The sequence below is a fragment of the Cryptomeria japonica genome, chromosome 1 (assembly GCF_030272615.1).
Source record: "Cryptomeria japonica chromosome 1, Sugi_1.0, whole genome shotgun sequence".
Lineage (NCBI taxonomy): Eukaryota > Viridiplantae > Streptophyta > Pinopsida > Cupressales > Cupressaceae > Cryptomeria > Cryptomeria japonica.
In genome coordinates, this window is record NC_081405.1 from 113552559 (window position 1) to 113574483 (window position 21925).

A 21925-nucleotide genomic window follows, 5' to 3' on the forward strand; every position below is an offset into this window, starting at 1 on the left:
TTAAACAAATGAGAGTTATAAGCATATACAATTGATAATTACAATGTGAATAAGGTTAATAGAAATTAGCTATAAGCAATATGAAATCTAAGTAAGTTTGCTAATTCCTATATATGATAAGTGAAAGATTTATATCTTTATTTTACCTTGGTATCTAAATATTAAATCAATTTTGTGAAGAATCAAGTCCATTTGGGCTTTGTTCAATTTCATGGGCACAAATCTTATCACTAGTTGTAAGATAAATTCTATATAGTTCACACTCATGTACTCTTAAGGCAAACATTTTCCTAGGCATAGGTTGGCCCTTAAGAAAGACCAACATTACAATCATGAGAATAAATGAATGTTACATTCCTCAAACAAGAACATGTGAGTGATTTGGTTGAGAAATCGGTTTATTTTAGGTGTTCTAATTGAAATACACCTATTGTGCTCCTTAAATGGAAATGCTTTATGTTTGATGTTTCATTATGATAATAAATGTAATTAAATATCTTCAATCTCACAAACATGTGTTTATTCAACTATATGTAGGAAAGCAAAGGGAAAAATTCAACATATTTTTGGTTTAATAACAAAGGGGTAAGATCAATTTCATACCTATTGTATTGACCAATGACACAGATGATAGCAAATGCATAGATATATATTTAATAATAACTATTATTGGTAATAGCATAGTATGATAATCTAATCATGGTGTTGTGATTTTTACCACCAAGGTTCAAATCTCTATTAGGGTGTTATTCCAAAGTGCTCATGTTGAAGATAAAGTCCTTTGTTTGTAACCTCATTATTTCTTAATTTTAATCAATTTAGATTTTTTCTTAAAAAAAAAAAGTCTAATAATCACTATTACAAATGAAAAATGTATGAAAATGTTTACATATAAATAGAATGAGATAGATAGAAATGATCAGAGAAATTTTTTTATCTTCTCTATAAATCAATCATATCATTTTCTAAAAATAAACAAAAATAAATAAAAATTGAGATGACTATCGAAATCTCAGCATCTCAATAATCCACTACTATTGTTTGCTAATAAAAATATAATCTCATTTTAACAATGATGACATACTTATTATGCTTACAATCTTCATTGATCCTCTGAAAATCCTCATTATGAACTTTTCTGAGCGCACAACCATTTATCTTGGAGGTTGAGGTTAAATGTTATCTTTCTATTTCAGACTAGTAAAAAATCTATCCCCAACGGACATAAGAGGTATACAACACAATTGCTTGTGAAGGCCTTACTCCTCAAGGTCTCACACTATAACAACATGGAGGTTGGTGTAGCAAGTAAAACCAAGATTAAAATTTGTGCAGAATTATGGCCCTACAACTCGATGGATGAAAACAATTATTAGTAATTAGAGAAATGTGGAAAATCTGAGCTGTTCAGAGTATAATAACTAACATAAATGTATGAAGATATGGTTTATCTAGATATTTTGACAATGAAACCTATCTCAAGAAAATACAGTTCAAAGAACAGTTTTCTAACTGTGTCAGCACCTGCCCAAATTCAGGAATGATAAAAATAGCGGCCAATCACAGGTAAAAACTTATAACAAGAGAAGATTCGTGAGAAAGATAAAAATCACCATTGATGTTATGGTAGCAAATGATTTTATATCTACACTGAATCTTAATTCCCACCATGCAAATTTTTTATGTACAAATCATTTACAGATGACGACTGGTGTAGTCTTCCATTGATGATGGTAATATAAGATCGAACCATGACATAAAACAGGGATAACCAATTCTGTTTACAAACTACCGACCAAGAAAGAAATATGTGGACGGCATTTTGTCAATATATTCACATGTACCAAAAATATGTTCACATGTACCAAAAATCATTGTACAGAAATGATCTGGTGTGGTGCCTAGTGGTGGTTGGTGAGGGTAAACAAAGCGGCCGCACTTTTAAGCTCCTGGTCTGCTATGTGATCCAAGCACTGCGATTCTTTCAGGGAAGACTCTGCACTGCATAATAAATCACAGATTAAAATCAAAGCAAAACATGGCAACTGTACTTTCCTCTGTGGGATATTATTTTTAATTAATTAATTGCACTATGCCATTTAACAACTAAAAGTGAATCATTATATTTATCATTGCTGGAGAAACAATCTATATGAGTTGGGATACAAAAGGACCGTTCAGTGTGTTATTAACTTTTGATTCTCAGTGGAAAATGTTCAATTTTTCATTTCATTATGTAAAGTGTGGTTTTAGTAGGTCCATAAGTTATAATTTGTTTAGGTTGTTCATTCGATTTTTTTTTAGTATGATCTGATTTAAGATAAATCATTTGAACAAGTCAAAACAGTTACTTGGACTCAAACAGTTCTTGTCCTTAAATCATATAAAACCAAGAACAAATAATCCAATAATCCACTTGGGCTTTCTTTTAATGTGATGAAAAGACTAGGACAATCAGTGAGGAATGCATAAGTAACTTTTAGGATCCACCTAGCATATGTTTTGTTGCAAAAAGGAAAACATTTAAATAAAAGATCATTTCCCTCTGTCTATCCCATTGGTTGGAATGTCAATTTATCTTAAAATTTTGGAGATTACCTTGACAACTTAGTGTTCTGAACCTCCATGAACTGATTACAATCTTATCTTGTATTAAAGAAACATAAATTATTAGTTTTATAAGAAAATATGTGATTATATTTAAAATTAAAATAATAAATAATTATCTTTTTATAGAAATAACACAATTCTTAAATATGTATTCTACTTGAATTCCCTAATTACATACTAACTCATTTTAAAAAATATGTTGTAGTTATATATGATATGGTTTAGGATTTGAAAATCAATAATTATAGCTAATTAAAAAATATTTTGAATATGTCAATATTCAAGAACAATTAAAATAAACTCACATAAAATTTATGTACAATAATGTTATGGACAACAGATCACATGTCTACAACTCTAAAATACTATACTCAAACCTGAAATCATAAAACCCATAAATTCATTTTCTAAAATTGTTCGCTCTAATTCCCTAAGTCTACTAACTAATTATTAAAAAAATATTTTCAGATTATATATAAAATACTTTTAGGATTAAAACACTCAATAACAAATTTTCACTCAGTTTACATCTAATAAAAGAATATTTTGACTATTAAACCATTTAATATTTAAGAATAATCCCAAGTGCACAAATACTAAACTGGAAACAGACTATTCTTGAATTCTAACATATTAACTCATTTTTTAAAAATATAATCTAATAAAATATCAAAATCTTATGTTCACCTACTGTTTTTTGAATGTGTAATATTACTTTTTATAAATGATTAATAGACATTTATTCATAAATTAAATATATCAAAAAATTTAAGTTTAAATACTGAATAAAAATTTCACACTTTATTTATATTTTATATATTAAAAAATTACTCAAATAACCTTCCATCTAAACTTCCATTATATAATTTTAAAAGAAAAATACCTTCCATCTAAACTCAAAAAATTTAAAAGACAAACACTTTCCATTGCTAGAACCCTAAAGGATAGGGTTTAATGAATGTTCAATGAAAAACGTTATAAAAATGTTCAAACATACTTTCCATCTAAACTCAAAAGCTTCAAAAGACAAATACTTTCAATTTATAATTTTAAAAGAAAAAAACCTTCCATCTAAACTCAAAAAATTTAAATGACAAACACTTTCCATTGTTAGAACCCTAAAGGATAGGGTTTAATGAATGTTCAATGAAAAACGTTATAAAAATGTTCAAACATACTTTCCATCTAAACTCAAAAGCTTCAAAAGACAAATACTTTCAATTTATACAACCTTAAAGAATAGGATTTAAACTTTAAAAGACAAATACTTTCAATTATTAGAACCTTAACGAATAGTATTTAATGAATGTTCAATGGAAAACACCATAAGAATGTTCAATAGAAATCATTATAAGAATGTACAATAGAAAACAGTTTTTAAAGTCTATTTACATTTTAAAAATAAGCAACTTATTTCCAAAAACTTTGTTCCAAATAACTATCAAATAGATTTAGGGTTATAAAAATTCAATAAAAAACAAATTTCTAAAAAAAGTTCTACTGTTAAGAACCCTTTAGGTTAAGTTCAAGGAAAAAAAACCCTAAAACCGTTACCCAATCTCCAAGAACAGGAAACAAAAAACATACCTGGATTCATAATCCTCCTTAACCTCGCCATATGGTTGTTGCCTCTGTTCATATTCAACAAATCTACTGGGTCTAACAAAATCATAGTTACTTTGACGACAAAGCTCCTCTCCCTCATAAGGAAAACCCTGAACATAAGGGTAAGAAACCCAAGTTGCAGGCATTGCAGAATGCTGATTTGACAGATTCACAGGCCCACCAAGACCCTGGATCTGCTGGTGCTGCAAAATACCACCATTCTGAAACTGCTGCTGCTGCTGCTGCTGCTGTTCCATAACCATCATCTGACTTCTCACAATTTCAATCTCTTCTTTAAGCCTTTCAACCTGGGCCTGCAACATAACAATAATCCCAAAACACCCATGAACAGGATCTTTTTCACGTGCATTAGCCTGGTAAATAATAGATTTCATGGCATCACTCCTTTGGGTATCATCCAGCTGTCTGAGTATACGCAAAATGTTGCTCACTCCAAATAGTTTGTGCACATTGAGAAACTGTTTGGGTTGATCCGGCGGAAAATAGGGCGCAAGCGGGCAGTCAGGCGAGCATTTTCTTCTCTGGTATTTGCATGCGGCGCATGCTTGACCCGTGCCGCTTTTTCCCGTCATTATAATATTGGGCTGCTCAAGAAAATCCAAAAGAGAAACAAAAAACTATTCAGCAATCTACAGAAAAAGTAGCAGCAGGCTGCTAATTTGTAGCAATGTGAAATCAAAAAAGTGCTGGGAATTTATTTGTACAGCCTGCAAACAAACCGAGACTTTTTCTGAATGAGGATGATGCGGAGCAGAAAGGAAATAGTCAGAGGAGAAAGACCCGCTCAGCCTGCATGCATGTCTGCGCTTCTTATGGCCTCCTAATTTTAGTCCGCAAACAAATATACTTCCTATTGCTGTTGCAGAAATTGAGGAGGAGAAAGCAGAGAATCAGGGAAAGAGGGACGAAAATATAGGAGTTTTATCTTTTGATTTGTGTTGGCAGGCTGCTCGGAATTCTCTTGACACGTAGAAATGTGGGTTGTTTAAATTTAGAGAGGCCCAAATGCACGACTGTAACAGTTGTTGAGTTGAACGTTTAATCCTACCATGGCGGCGCGGATAAATTGTGGGATTTATAAGTTTTTCTCCCACTCTAACTGTATTCCCCTATATCTAAGGATGGGTTTTGGAATGCATAAATCTTGATGCCGGTTTTTGTCATCTCACACAACTCTTTTCTTACTTTTCTTGTCGCTCGTTTTAGGGATATTGATACCTAGTTGGCTTCTGTTCACACCTAGAGTTCTTGTGCAGTTTGGCCAGGTGTTGCGTAGTTTGGAGAGTATTTATTCTTGTAACTGAAGTTGCTTTTCTTGATATATGATGCCTGGCCTTCGTCATTACTTTTCAGCACACGGTTTTTAGTGGTTTGCTGTCATTTGCTTCTATCAAAACGTGCAACTCCGGAATTTAGGGTTGTCTAACTCTTCAAGAGAGTGAGATTGTAAGAGGGTATTTAGGTTAGTTATACAATGTTAGGGTTGGGTTGTCCAATTTTTGGAGTAAGATTATAAGAGGTCTTTTGGTTTATATGATATTAGGGTTTTCTAATTTTTTGAGTGCATGAGATTAGAAGATAGAGAATTTATATTATCATTAATTTTTATAATAGTAATGATATAGTGTGATGGTTGAATTGGGGTATTGGGCTTCTCATCAATTTGGAGGGTTGGTTATATGATATTAAGGTTTTATAACTCTCCAAGTAAGAGATTGTATCCAAGTAAGAGATTGTAGGAGGATATTTGGGTAGTTATATGATATTAAGGTTTCCAACTCATAAGTGAGTGAGATTGTAAGAGACAATATGGGTTAGTTAGTTATATGATATCATGGTTTTCTAATTCTTTAATTAAGTGTGATTATAAGACAAGGAATTTATATTATAATTAATTATATTCTCTCCAAGTGCTTCAGGTTATGAGAGAGAATTAGGGTTAGTTATATGATATTAACCTATTTTGAGGACGAGGTCTTCCATCAATTTACCTATTTTGGAACAAGTAGGAAGCCTTTATTCCTTTTTTTTTTTACTAATAATGATTCTACAAATAAAAAATTGCAATAAATTCATAAATGAGGATAAAAGAGTGAATTCTTTCATTGATAATAAATAATTGATTACTTATGCCAATTGAGAATAATGCAAAAATTCATAAATGAGGATCAAAATGGATAAAATTCCACCTATCAATGGTATATACAATTTATTTTAGACCAAGTGTAGAATATAACAACCATATACATTGAGTTATATGTGAAACTTAGCTAAGCTAAGTAGAAAGGGGATTTATACCAATTCATATGATGTATAGCCAAGGCCATATAATCATGAATTTATTAGACATAGATGAGATCCAAGATGTCATTCTCAAGGGGGCTTAATAATCTTCCTTGATATTTCATGTTTTGAAGCATTTGGTTTATAGTAGTATGTTGTTTATTTTAAAAATAATAAGTGAAACTATTTTGAGTTGGAGATCAATTTGTGGTGGATAGTTGTTCTTCAATAATGACAGAAATAGCAAGAATAATAGTAATAGGTCCTAGGTGATATGGTTATATTTGTGGGTTTTTTTTTTTTATAGAAAGTGATAAGGGTTAATAGCAAGGATTATATGGGATTGTAAGATCTTGATTTAAATAAGGAGATGCTTTGACATGCTTTGGAAAATTCGCTTAAATATTTATACTTTCTTGGATGGTGTAATTGGGGAGGAGTGTTTAACATAGATTGTTTATATAGAGTTCTTAGATTAGGTAGATGTAACGATGGGGGATTTTGGTGTTCATAAGATTGAGTTGGATAGTTTTAATAGATTTGAAGTTGATAAGATTTTGGATGGGAATAATAGGTGTGGGGTGGGTTAAGACCTCATTAATGATGCACTTAGAAGGTTTATCATGCATAGGGTGTCATGACTCAACAACTTTATGATTTTTATCTTTATTGTGGCTTTCTTCTAGGATTCCTAGGAGGAAATGGAAAAAGAATGATTTGGATCAAGTTTAGGATTAGATTTTTGGATTGATGGATAATGGAATAAGGGACATGGATAACTGGTGGAGGTAATGGGCACATCATACAATGATGGCAATTGAGATATGGATGGTGGGTAAGATGGATTTCCCTTGTCAAAGATTTAATAATGACGACTAATAAATGTGCATTTAGGAGTTATAGACTTGCCTTTTCTAGCCAATTCTTGGTTAAAAGGTATTTGATTATACATCAATGACTAGTAAAAGCTTTTGTCAAGCTTTATTGTAATTATTTTATCAAGGGCACTAATTTTATTTTCATCATGATCAACAAGACTATCATCAATGCCATTTTTTAATAGATTCTCAGGATTGTTGTGATTGGAGAACTTATCACAATAAAATAGATTCATGATTTTGGACTAGGATCATTGATGATTTGGATGATGTGATTTTAGATGACTTAATGACTTATATTTATAAGTATTGGACCTTAATATTTTATTTGATATCAAAAGGACTTCAAGTTTTGGATTTTAATGGGGTAAGGTAAGTTGATTCTACTTGGTTGAGGTCAAGGATATTAATGATAGATTATTGGATGGATTTGTTTAATTAAATTAAGGACAAGGATGCATAACAAGGAATCAACTAACATTATCTCCAAACCAACAAAATCAACACAATGAAGATTCTCAAAAGACATGAGAACATGAGAAATGGGTGGGAGCATGTGATTGAAGGGCAATGATATAGTTTTTAGAGTGGTTGTTGAAAAAGGATAAGGATGATGCAAAAGACTTGAATGATGATGAGGATGTAGTGGTTGTGGAGAGAGTTGGGGCTTGTTTGGTAGTTCTTCTCTCTCTCTTCATTTGGTCAGCTAGGGTTTCAGTGCTCGACTTTTCTATGATGGGTTTGATTAGGGGTATAATACCTTTACAGTAATGGAAAGAGCTATTTTATGGCTTTACTTTTGGTCATGCCTTTCCTCTTGTTACTATGGCAGATGGTGTTGTTTTTAATGTGAAGGAGGCAAATCTTGTGGGTGCCCAAGGAGGTGGGGTTTTTTCTAATTGTATGGTCTCTTATGAGGTTGTTGGTGACTGCTTTGTGAATGCTAGAGATGTTGTGGTTTTAGGTTATGGTGGTTGTGGTTTTTGCTATGCGATTTTGGGTTTTCTTCTCCAGAGGATTTCTTGTTATTCTATGGTGTACTTAGCTACTGTGGAGTTGGATTTAGCTATTTTGGAAGTGACATGTGGTGGCTTTAGATCCCATTTTGGGGGTTTCAACATTCTATTTACCTTTTCTACAGTGATGTTGGGTGTCTCTGTTCTTCATGGGATGGCCTATGTGTTGGGTCTTTTCTATGGTGCCACCTCTCTTTCTTTGTTATGTTCTTTTGGTGTTAGTTTTGCTAAGGTTTGACCCCTTTTTGGTGTGTTTGAGGATTTCTCTTCCCCTTCTAAGGCTTGGCTCCTATTCATTTTGTGGGGTATATGTTTCTATTATATTTATCATCTCTTACCATTTTCTGTTGCTCTTGATGGGTTTTTTTTGTCTTCCCTATGTTCAAGTTGTTTTTTTCCATTCCTTATGTATCCATGTTTTTTGTTGTTGCCTCCTATTTTTGATTAAGGGTTCTCTCTAGCTTTGAGGTGTTGTCCATACTTGTGTATAAAGTTGGAACTTTGTGGTTACCTAGTTATATTTTACGAGCTCAAGATGTTATTTCTCTATTCCTTATCAGTAATACTCCTATTGAGTTGGAGGTCCGTATTGTGGGGGTGGCCAAGGTTTGGTTTTATTTCCTTCCTTCTTCCCTTCTTCTAGATCCTATTGAGGTGGATGGGTCTCATATTGGGGTAGAGTTTGGCTTGGTGGGTGATGTTGGAAGTTGCTTCAAGGTAGCTATTGCTTCTATAATTTTTGTCATTTGTTGCATTGAAATTGATGAAACCTTTTTTATTTTTCTCTATCCTTCTCCTATGGAGGTGGAGCACTTGGTTAAGTTCAAGATTTTGGTGTTTTATGGACTTGTGTTTCAACACTAGATGAAGGTTTTGGGAGCCTTTATAAAACCTAGTATTCTATTAATCTTATTATATTTTATCTACATGTCACTAAAGGTGAAGGTTATGATAGCATTGTTAAAACCCATTGTTAAGGTTAAGGGAGAATGGGGAAACCCTTTACTCATGATTATCTAAGTAATTTGGTTTGATGGCCTTGGCCTTCTATTTTTACAACCAATTCTATAATGCTTAGTATGTTTTCTTTGGCTATGGGTTGGCTTCTAGTTGCAAATGTTAATTCTTGGTGCAATGTTATGTAAGTGGGTTTTGGATCCCCACAAAATCTAACGGTTTCAAGTCCCTTCAAAACCTATTGTACAGGGTTTTGGGTCTCCTCAAAACTTGTTTTTCTCTTTATAAAAAAACAATGATGTGGTTTGATACATTTAAATTTTTTAAAGTTAAGGTTCTATAATGCATAAATGCCACATAATGATATAGATACATTAATGGAGAAAAATGTGCCAAAATTTATAGTATATGCATTGACGTATAGATAAATGCCTTTACAAAAAAGATAAGAGAAGGTAGTAAAACTAAAAACTATATCATATACTCCAATATATGTATTTACAAGATATTTTGGTGGTTTTTAGTTTAATTTTTAAGATTTTGCATTAGGACATTTGTATGATAATCTTTTGGATTATTTTGAGGATAATGGATTAGAGATGGAGGTTTGTATTTTGGGATATGGATCAAGAAACAAGAACTCCAATTATTATTTTGATTGGAATTTATTTTTTATACTTAGAATAGGATAAGTTACTATAAAAGATTCATTTGATAGCCTACTTTATACAAGGTAGGTTCTCAAACTAGTGTTGATTCCATGATTGAATTTCCTTAAAGTGTTGATAAATGATAGGCACCGATTTTTATTTTGAGATAGATGATTAGATAAATCTAACTAGATGGATCGATGATAGTATGGATTAGGTATGTAAATTTTCTAATGGATTTCTTAGATGTTGATAGTATGAGATAAGGGATTGGGATTAGATTGGGCATTTAGATGGGGTTAAAGTCTTTATGATGCTAAATAATGATATTGATTAGGATTATGATGTGATAATGGATATTATTAGATGGATTAAGTAAATAATATTTCATTATGTTTTATGATTGTGCTTCAAACTTTATGGTGTTGGATTGGGTGGATTAGCTTAAGGATAAGGCATAAATCTTATATTAAATGATTGATTAATAAAGGATTTAATTACTTGAGAAAAGTTGAATGATGATATAGATGATTGGGATGAGGTAGATAAGGGATATTACTTATTGAAATGGGTTCTTGACCTTTTGTAGTGTTTTAATATTTTAAGGTGATCAATTTCAACCAAAGTTCATTTTTTTATAAGTGATTTTATATAATAAGGAGTTTTTATTAAAAGAGTTGCTTGGATGTCAATAATTAAGACACTATAAGTATAATAATATCATAGTTTTGTTAAGGTTGATGTGTCGATCCTTATAGACCCAAAAATCTACTTCTATTGATGAGTGGTTATCCTTGGCCCCTATTAAGGGCCTCAAAGTATTAAAAACACACATCCTCACCAAATGTCCATCAGATGGGACCAATACATATTTGTATTTATTGTCTACTAATACCACTTCATACATGGGTACATTATTAGTAGCTTCCTAGGGATAACTATGATATGAAAAAGGGTATGACCTAATTAGATTAAACCCCATACATCATATTAAAGCTAGTCTAGTTAAGTTTCATTAGAGTACACAAAGATACATATCACCTTATGTCTTATATTATAAGATTAAAATGTTTTCCATAATATTATGCTATCTTATATCTCACCTTGGCCCATACAAAGGGCCTATCATACATTATGTAATCAATATGATCTGTTATATTTATAATCTTTGATACGAATATATGATATTCTTGTCATATTGTTCTTCTCATTTCTTTATTCTTTCTGGTGAAGCTTTTAGATGTTGGATGACTATCTCCATAGTTAAACTTGGTTTTAAAAAATTGCCAAGTCCCTTTGGTTAGTATTTTTTGGATCTCTTGAGTTTATATCTTAGTGGATGTTGAAAATTTGAGTATGATTTTGTCCCCAATCAAATGATTACCTATAGAATTGGAAAAATATGAAAGAAACAATAGATAATATGTGTATTACTCTTTGTATCTTTGTATTGTAGGTTCATATCAAAGGATGATAACTAATAAATATAATTTGACCTTTGAGTTCAAGGTGTCCAAGAAAGTTAGTTTAGACTTTTGATTTGTCAAGATTTAGCATATATAATCAAATCCAAAAAGGTTTAAAGTTTAGAAGTGGTTGCCAAATTTATAAGCTAGCCAAAAGTTTAGACCAAATTTAACCCCCCCGTCATGTCTAAAATACCTATGAGCATAAGGATTGACTATCAATTCATCAAATCTGGGCACTTTTATCTTGGTCCCTCAAATAATTTTTCATGTTGTTAATCATATGGTTGGTTATACAATCATACAAAACTAAAAAAAATTCTTAGGTGCAATTACAATCAGGTATAGTCAAAACATAATTTATAATTATATTAAAAAATTAATATATTAATAAAAATGTAAAAAAATAGAAAAATTATATAGCAATACTTATATGGATCTACATAGTGTGCATGGTACTTAGTAGGTAGTTAAATGAATACCATATACTACAAGATACACACCCCAAGACTAAGAGGGTGGTGGGGGGGGGGGTGAATTATTATTGAACACAACTTAAACTTTTATCATAATTCACATTCAAAGCCTTAATCTTATTAGTAGAAAAGAAAAGAAAAAATAATGAATGAACACCAAAACACAAGAGAACACCAAATTTACGTGGAAAACCCAAGAAGGAAAAAACCACCACAAGAGCTATCTCACAATATAAGAACAAGATTACAAATTTAATCCAAGGCTCACTAGCTAAGAAGGCATACTGTTGCTTGAATGGATTTTTTGTTGAGGATCACTTCCTTAGGGAAAGATACTAAATATAAAGAAATAATAAAGCGATACACTATCTCAAGGTGAGATACATGATAATTTCAATTACAAGGAATGAGACTTCAACAATACTACATCTAATAATCTCCCTTAAAATGTGGGTACTCTTGACACACTACATCAAGCAAAAATTTGGCAATTCAACTCTAGAACTTCCACCATACACATCTTCTACCTCAACTTTGCATCTTCCACAATCCACTCATAATACACACACTAGAAACTAGTTTGATCTTCTATTTATATTCTTCACAACATGTCAAAATTCAATTAGGTTGGCTAGAATAGGGGACAAGGAATGATCTCAATAAGTTAGCATCAAAAGAATCTTTGTGGTGAAAGAGGTCCAACCCAGGAGATATAGAGGACCTAAAAATATCTTATTACATCTTTCCATGCAGCCCCAAACATCAAACATATTGATGCACATCCTTCCAACTTAGCAACAAGGTAACATGTAGATGAAATTGTGTAACACTTAACTAGTTGGCCAAAAACTACATCTTCCAAATGAAATATCTCAATGATGATCATGAAAAGGCATAGTAGAACCTATATGCGGGAAAATATGGTGATCAAAATGAATAAATCGATATCAGATGGTATACATACCAATGAGACTCTTAGTGAAATTATAAACTAATTTAACTTCCCAAAGGGTGTCTCATTGTTCTCTATCTCACAAGATCTCCAAAGACAATGTTTTGCTCTCAGGTCATTGAGAAAATGACTTAGGAATGACAACTCCACATACGAGTGATATTGTGATCTATATGCATGAATGCATTCTAAGATCTATATGATATGTTTAAAATCTATGATGATTAATTTAAGATGAATATAGTGATATGATAATGAGATTAACAAATTATCCTAACATGATATACTAGCATGAATATTCTATGATATGAAATGAAATGCTTCTAAATGATTATGATGATATTTTAACAAAGAGAGGCTAAAATGCTTAGTAAATTAGACTATAATGTAAATGCATGAAACTTGGATATGGAGAATGAGAAATGTGAGTTCTATTTATAGGGAAAATAGGGTAATGGAGGGTTAAGATTGAATAATCTTAACAATGGCTAGGATTGAAAGTTACTCAATCCATGTTTACAATTTTCACCAATAAAATGGTGACAATTGTCAACAAGAGGTTGCTTAAGAGGAGATGCAAGAGGCATTAAATGCCTGAGGAGACATGAAGGTTACCCTAGGAGGTAAGGGTTAAGGTTAGGTTAGAGTTATCCATTGGATAAAGCTTTTACCCAAGGGGTAAACTCTTGTGCAAGGGTTAATAGGATAATGAAGGTTAAAGCCATGGGTGCTTGATAAGACCCTTGGGTTAGATGAGGGTTAAGTTAGAGAGAAAGTCTATAACCATGAGGGGAAGGTTGAGTTAACCATTAATGGTTTGGAAGACTTTGGGGAAATTTATAAGAGTCCTTCCAAATATGGGGGAACTCAACAAGTTAGCTTGTTGAAGAAATATAGCCTTAAATGCATTAAGAAGACTTTCCTCAAATTTAGGGAAAGGAAATTATTAGGAGTTGATTAGGCCAATTAAGATAGTTTAGAAGAATCTAGAAGGCTCTAGAAGAGGTTTAAGAGGCAAGAGGGAGATGTAGCAAAATGCAAGTGGGAGAAAAAGAAGTTTAATTAAAGTAAAATATTTAATTTCAACTAAAATAGATGCAACTTGCATAAATACAAGTGGGAGGATTTTTACAAATAAATTAGATTTATTTATATGCAAGGGTCAATTTAATTAAATGTAAATTTAATTAAAAGGAAGAAAGGGGAATTAATGAAATAAAGTGATTTATTTAATTAAAGGCTAGAAAAGGTTTAGCTGAATTTAATTAAATAAATTGAGGAATTTATTTAATCAAATAGATGAAAATGAAGAAATTAATTAAATAAGATTGAATTAATAAGGGGATGGGGTTAAAATAAATATGATTTATTTATTTAAGAAAGTGGTCAGATTTATACATCTATATTTTGTCCCTCTTTGAAGTGATGTGTGTGAGATTTTGCCAAGATCAAGAGCTCAATGAAAAGTATAATAGAGAGACAAAATATAGGATAAAAATAAACCATATTCTCATCAATAGATAAATGATCAATTGTTCCATTTACATACAATGTAGATGAGCCTGCTTATATAGGCAAGGCTAGGGATATGTGAGCACACAAAGATGACATGTGGCTCAATAAGAAACAAGGGTAGGTAGGAAATAGGTGTGGGTAGGTAGGAGAAACAATATAATAGTCCACATGAGGTGGATCACCCACTGAATGTGGAGTGTAACAACAAGATCAACACCATAAAAGGTGGAAATTCTCCTACACACACTATCCCAATGTGGCACAAACACCCAAGTGTCTCATACCCAAACTAATATGAAATGCATTTCCTAAGTAAACTTAAGTAAAGTGTAATAATATCCATGATGAATAATTATTTACACCAACACCCCCCTTAAGTGAAACTTAGGGGAATGCACTTAAGTCTACAATGCAACTAAGCAATGCAAGATGGGTCCCGGCTACTAGGCCATGTTAGGTACCCATGTACAAATGCAAATGCATGAAAACCAATGCAATGAAATCTCTCACAAAGTGGGGAAAGAGAGAAAAACCCTATGGGAAAAAACCCTCCTCCAAAAGAGAGATGAAAGTTATACAAGAGAACTCTCATAGAAGAATGTGAAGGACAAAACCCCATGTGAGGAAAAAGTCCCCCCCATATGAGAGAAGAAGAGAAGCTAGGAAGGCCCCCCTCAATGTGGATTCTGCACCAATGATAGAAGCTCGATGTATGAAGAAACTGCTCCACAAATGACAAACAACATTCCTCCCCTTGGGAAGAAACAAAGCCAAAGGTGTATCCATGAAGTCTCCCCAATCATGAAGGGAAGATGTATGAAAAAAACTCATGATGAAAAGAATCTCTGAAAACTGCTCAAGTGTCCCCATGTCGATGTTGAAAGATACCCCCTCCAAAGGTGGTAAACTATGCCACATTGCTGAAAAAGGCACTCCAAGATCTAGTGGAGATGGGTGTAGAACATGTCCCAAAGACTCACATGTCTCCTCAAAAAATAAAGAGACCTCCTCCAACTGTTGTACATAAGTATCCACAATCATGTCAACCTCGAAAGAATGATCATGTAGAGAATGAACAAGAGGGTGAGAGTGTTCCCTCACAAAAATCAAAGAAGGATCACCTTCATCAAAGAGAAGATGAATGTCATCAATGATGTCTCCCAAATCTGCAATGTAGGATTCCATAAATAAACTTGCAATGTCTGTCAAGTAATCATCCCATGAATCTGAAGCTAGAAGACAATGAATATCCTACTGCACTGAATCACACGAAGACAAAACTGTCACACTATCTGCATCATCAGGTGCAATAGGTGATGTGATATCAATATGAGGAGATGAAATACAAGACTCAAGAACGGGTTCACATGTGAGAATCCCCATGTTCAAGTGCCCAAAGTTCTCCTCAAAAACTAAACCATCACAAGAAGTGTGATCATCATGTGTAGAATCAAGTAATGTTAAATCATCATCATCAACAAAATCTGAAAAGGAGTATAATTGATATGCATGATCAACCACCCCAGTCGCAATGATAGCTCTAGTCTCCAAGTCTCTAATGAAAATTGACTCAGGTGTGAACTCCAAAACTCTCTTAGTTGCGCCATATGTGATTTGATAGATAGAAAGGAGATTGTTTGTCAAGTGGGGTACACACAACACATTATTGAAGGAGTTATCCCCAATGTCAATAGATCCTTTCCCAATCACATCCATGTATGTATGATTGCCCATAAATATCTGCGGCATGATGCAAGGCTCAAATGTAGAGAACATAGACTATGAAGATGCTATATGATGAGAAGCCCCTGAGTCTAGAAGCCATCTCTCTGAATCATGACTGATAGTAGCACATAGAGCTTTTCCTTTTCTTGTCCCAAAAGAGTGAGTCTTCCCACTTGTAGAAGCCATGAATGCTTTCCCTTTTCCTTTTGAATGTGAGGAAGTGGAAGTTGATGAATCATCCTTCTTGTAGACATTAGGCAAATAAATTTTATGCTTTTTGAGTATATGTGTGAGCTCATCAATCTTCTTAGAATGGCAATGACGCTCCTCAAGACCAAACTTTTTACAATAGGCACAAGTAGTTCTCTCCCTCTTTGGTGAATTATCCCTCTTGGAAGAGGATGTATCTCCTTGTTGTGAAGAGGATGATGCTTTGTCCTTAGGCTTTGATTGCCATTTCTTCTTGTTTGTGTTGTCCTTTCCTTGATTTCCTTTGTTCCCTTGATTTGCCACTAATTCTTGAGACTTGGAAGCCTTAAGAATGCCCATGCTTATCAACTTAGTTTGTTCCATCATCAACATTTCATTGAAAGCATCAAATGTAGGCATTGTGTAGCTTGAACCCATTGTCATCCTATGGGTTTGGAAACTAGAAACAAATGCTGCATATTCTTGTGGAAGCTTGCCTATCAAGTTGAATATCAATTGAGTATCCTTCTTATCAATGCCACAATCTTTGAGTTGTGCCCTCAACTCATTTGCCTTAGTGACATAACCTTGTATAGTATCAAAGTTCTTGGTATCTAACATGGTGAGATCACAATCAATTTGATATCCCCTAATCTCATCAACTTGACCATACAAGTCTTGAAACTTTTGCCAAGCATCCTTGATTAGAGTACACTTCTCAATATGAAAAATGAGATCTTTTGATACATACTTTCTTAAGGTACCAGTTGCCATGATATTTTTAGTGAGCCAATCCAAGTGACCAACTAGATCAACCTTAGGATCAGTGGGAGTAACAATAGTTCCATCAATGTAATGAGTTAGTCCTTTTTCCATAAGTTTACTCCATGCATCAATTTTCCAAGTAGCATAATTATAAGGAGTTAAGAGAGGAAGCTTAAAAGAACCCATAGTAGAAGAAAGGAAGGAACACAAAAGCACAAAATCACAAGAGACACCCTCCCAAATTCACTCAATCAAAGTACCCCACCAAAAAATGATGATTTTGGCACTTTATATTTAGTGTGTGTACAAGAGGCCACTTGCAAACAATGGCAAGGCAGAATTCCAATTTTGTTTTACAATTACCCCAATAGGATGAGAACTTTAAAGCAAAATATCAGAAAGATAGATCTATGCAATACAAGTGCCAAATTGGCCAAATAAGACCATATGATGAAAGTATAATTTCTACCCACAATTGCTACAAACTGATAGCATATTCTGAGAGTAGAAAAAAAATAACGCACTTTCAAAAAAAAGGGCACTTGAAAAGGAGTTCGTATGAGCCCGAACGGAGACCTAGAAGTTGCAGAAATGGAGATTAGACAGGTACAGTCACTAAAAAATGAGAACTCTGAAAAATATGTCCATCAAAATCAAAAAAAAATTCTTCCACGTGAAAGTACATGAAATTCTAGCCCATTTCAAAAAAAATTGCACCAAAAAAGGAGCAAAAATGAGCAATATATGGCCATTTGAAGTTGAATTGCAAAATCAAAAAGCTCAATGAGAGGGGCTTGCAATTTTTTTTTAAAATGATGACGTCAGTAGACCGTGGGGTTAAATTTGACGGCCATATGACCGTCACCCAAATTTCATGGCTAACTAGGCGCTGTAGTAGCCCTGACTGTGCAAGTGATTTGGTAGGTGATGTGGTAGCCAACTGGGCTGTTGACATGGTGCTAAATATGCGCTACTAACTGGGCAGAAGGTACGGATCCCAAAAATAATTTCCAAAATTTTTATTTATTTATTTATTTTTTCAAAAAAAATTTCAAATTGGAAAATAATTTTCAAAAAAAAAATAAATTTTTTTTTGAAAAAAATCTGAAATTTCCGTACCATACCACCCAAATTGGGCATAAAATTTCCTCCACACCCAAAAATTGATTTTGGCCAAAATAGGTCGAATTTATACTCGATTCTTATGGAAATGGCCTCCCGGACGCAATGGTGAGGTTGAAAATGCTCTAAGATGCCTCCAAAAAATGCAGTCCCTCAAATCCGAAAATAGAAACCTTCCGCAATATCTCCAAAAACTAATCAATGAAGCCCTAATGGCTCTGATACCATGTGAGATTTTGCCAAGATCAAGAGCTAAATGAAAAGTACAATAGAGAGACAAAATATAGGATAAGAATAAACTGTATTCTCATCAATAGATAAATGATCAATTGTTCCATTTACATACAATGTAGATGAGCCTGCTTATATAGGTAAGGCTAGGGATATGTGAGCACACAAACATGACATGTGGCTCAATAAGAAACAAGGGTAGGTAGGAAATAGGTGTGGGTAGGTAGGAGAAACAATATAATAGTCCACATGAGGTGGATCACCCACTGAATGTGGAGTGTAACAACAAGATCAACATCATAAAAGGTGGAAATTCTCCGACACACACTATCCCAATGTAGCACAAACACCCAAGTGTCTCATACCCAAACTACTATGAAATGCATTTCCTAAGTAAACTTAAGTAAAGTGTAATAATATCCATGATGAATAATTATTTACACCAACAACGTGTGTTCACATGTTGATTCAAATAAAATCGCTTGATATGCAGCCAAAATTTTATCGATATGATGTTGTGTGTCAAAATGTTTGATATGATTCACTGGATATGAAAAATTGATTTCGATATGGAATGTTGATATGAAATTGATCGGTTGATATGCGACTGATATGGAGATTTGATATGAAGTTGGTGTTGATATGAGACTGATATGAAATTGTTGATATGATTCCCTAGATATGAAAAATTGATTTTGATATGATATGCTGATGTGGTTTTGTCGATCTAAAGCTGATATGAGACTGTCGATATGGAGATTCGATATGATAATGCCCCTTCCTGAGATCGTTCATGCACTAAAGGCATGGACGATCTCTCGAAAGAAGAGGGATTTTATTTGAAAGATAGAAGAGTGGATAGTTGATGACATGCCTGGGTTTGATAAGATTGATCAGATTGATTGGATTGATAAGATTGATCAGATTGAGATTATGTCTGGTTTTAGGAATGACACCTCCTATATAAGACATAGATGATCAAAATGTCTAGTTTCAGGAATGATATATCCTGTATAAGACTTGATCAAAACATTTGGTTTCAAGAAAGATACATATTGTATAAGACATGATAGAATGGATTAGATGAAATGGATTGATAGAATTGATAAGATTAAGATCAAGTTTGGTTTCAGGAATGACACCTCTTGTATAAGACAAAGATGATCAAAATGTATGGTTTTAGGAACAATATATCCTATATAAGAGTTGATCAAAACATTTGGTTTTAGGAAAGATACATCTTGTATAAGACATGATAGATAAGAGTTGGATGAATGATGAAGATATGAAAGTGAAGAAAAATTCCATGATGATGCGATATATATGCATGCGAGGGATGCAATGATGAATGTGACTAGATGATGATGATGATGAGATGTATCTTGAAAATGAGATGTACGATGTGAGATGTATCTTGAAAATGAGATGTACAATGTGAGATGTATCTTGAAAATGAGATGTAAATGATAATGATAATTATATGAGATGTATCTTGAAAATGAGATGTAGATGATAATGATAATGATATGAGATGTATCTTGAAAATGAGTTGTAAATGATAATGATAATGATATGAGATGTTTAAATGCAGCTAAATGAATGCAACTGAGTATGAAATGCCACTAAATGATCATTGTAATCTTGTCATTGTCATTAGTGTTAGTCTCTTTGTTTGTGCTCTTTTTGTCATCATTGAGCTTTTGATATGTTGAAAGTTAATACAAGCATCATGGTATAATTAAACCATGATCACCTGAGTATAACTTACATGATTTTTGATATTGCAAGATAACACAAGCATTGAGGTATAATTGAACTAAGATGGCCTGAGTGTTACTTGCATAAAACAGACAAGAGTTAACCATTTGTATGTGCAAAATGGAAAATGTCTTTAATGATATGTTTCCAATCATGTCTCAAGACAAATTTGCACCATATGAATGATTGCCTCATAGATAGAAACCCAAAGAAAATATCAGACTCCTTCATTACTTCTCTAGCTCAGTGCATCCTTGAGTAGCTTAGGAGATCTAATGATTTGAAAATCAAGATACAAATAGTAAAAAATTTATGCCAAATGTAAACAAATCATAATTCAGAATATATCATCCATCGTGTGTGTGTTGCATTTGTAGTTGGATAATGATCCTATTTTCTATTCCGATAAGCAGTTTTGACATTGGTTTCCTTAGTATGTTGTGATCCTTGTTTATTGTTTGAATGCTAAAGCGAGATGAATTCTACCCCCAGTTATGGACACTTGTCAGTGTGGAATATACATTGATCAAAAAGCCATGGTGGGAGATGATATGGATAACTGTTAGAGAATCAAGGACAAGGATTACGCTAAGTATGTCTAGGATAATGTTGCGTGTATAAGTATTCTACGATGGCTATGGGATTAGATCAGATAGAGTAAAGATATGATGCAAGTACCGATAGATAGAGGAGTTGTTCTCTCACAAATAGTGCTTGTTGCCAGGTTTTCACCACTTGTTTTTATTGCACTTTTTGATTTGTTTTTGATTGTTTTTGAAAGATGAAACATGTACTGCCATCAATTTGATAAAGATAAGGTTAACTAGGACAAAATCCAGTAGTCATACTGATCTATGTCATTGTTTTGATTTGTTCGATGATTGATAAGAATGTCTAGTTTCAAAGAGCGAGTACCCTGTATAAGACCGATCTGTCTAGTTTTGAGTGTACCTATCCCTGTATAAGACATGTTTGATGTTGATGTTGATTTTGAGTGATGAATTCATTAACAAGACATGTGATCATTTTGATTGTATACTTTGAGAGTTTTCCTATTGTTGATTTGATTTGATGGATGGTCCATGCTTTCATGTTTTGATTTTCAATTTTTATTTGATTTTGTCGATTTTTTTTATTTTTATTTTTTGGATGTTTTGTGATTTTTGGAGGTTTATTGGATTAGAAGGAAGATGTACTTGTTTGCCCCAATGTCTAGCAAGACAAGGAATATTGTGAATGGATGAATGAAATGTTTAGGTGAAGATGAATGGGTGAAAGATGGAGGTAGCCTATAGGAGACACATCAAGAGCCTTTTTAAATCATGGTTTGTTCTTAGTTTTGATTAAGATCAAGGATGGAAAAGGGGATATGGATGGAGATAGTATATGGATAGGAGAAACAAGATCATAAATAGTGATAGATGATGGAAGAAATGAATAGTTAGGGTAAATGGTATGAATTAGCACGAAGAAAGATCGTAGATATCACTAGATGAATTTAGATAGGGTAATGGATATTGGAGGAAGGATAATGGGAGATGTGGTATGCATAATAGAGTGGATGAAACTTTGACCCCAAGTATAGAGGTCTCCATTTGCAAAGAGGTGATATGTAAGATTGTCACAACATCTAGCACCACCTGAATAAGTGTTCTTGAACTTTTCAAAGATACAAACCCAACCCACACTTAGAACCTCCTAAAAAA

General features: G+C 33.1%; 1 protein-coding gene across 2 annotated transcripts; it reads right to left on the reverse strand.

The window, feature by feature from the left end:
* Positions 1-1590: 1590 nt before the first annotated feature.
* LOC131026869 (LOB domain-containing protein 27) lies at positions 1591-5274 on the reverse strand. 2 transcript variants are annotated; one of them, XM_057956874.2, is made up of 2 exons: positions 4198-5274; positions 1591-1996 (listed from the first exon to the last, which is right to left on the reverse strand). In XM_057956874.2, the coding sequence occupies exons 1-2, from the start codon at positions 4806-4808 to the stop codon at positions 1942-1944; spliced, it is 666 nt and encodes a 221-aa protein (XP_057812857.1). In that variant the 5' UTR covers positions 4809-5274; the 3' UTR covers positions 1591-1941. The 2 variants fall into 2 exon arrangements, with proteins under 2 accessions (XP_057812857.1, XP_057812856.1); XM_057956873.2 differs by having other exon boundaries at positions 1591-2001; positions 4198-5272.
* Positions 5275-21925: the final 16651 nt, after the last annotated feature.

What these genes read in the sequence shown, in the direction of transcription:
- LOC131026869 (XM_057956873.2), bottom strand. Translation starts at nt 4,808, where the DNA reads ATGACGGGAAAAAGCGGCACGGGTCAAGCATGCGCCGCATGCAAATAC. An exon ending in AAGGAGGATTATGAATCCAG is followed by an intron (nt 2,002 to 4,197) that starts GTATGTTTTTTG and finishes TTTATTATGCAG; the next exon opens with TGCAGAGTCTTCCCTGAAAG.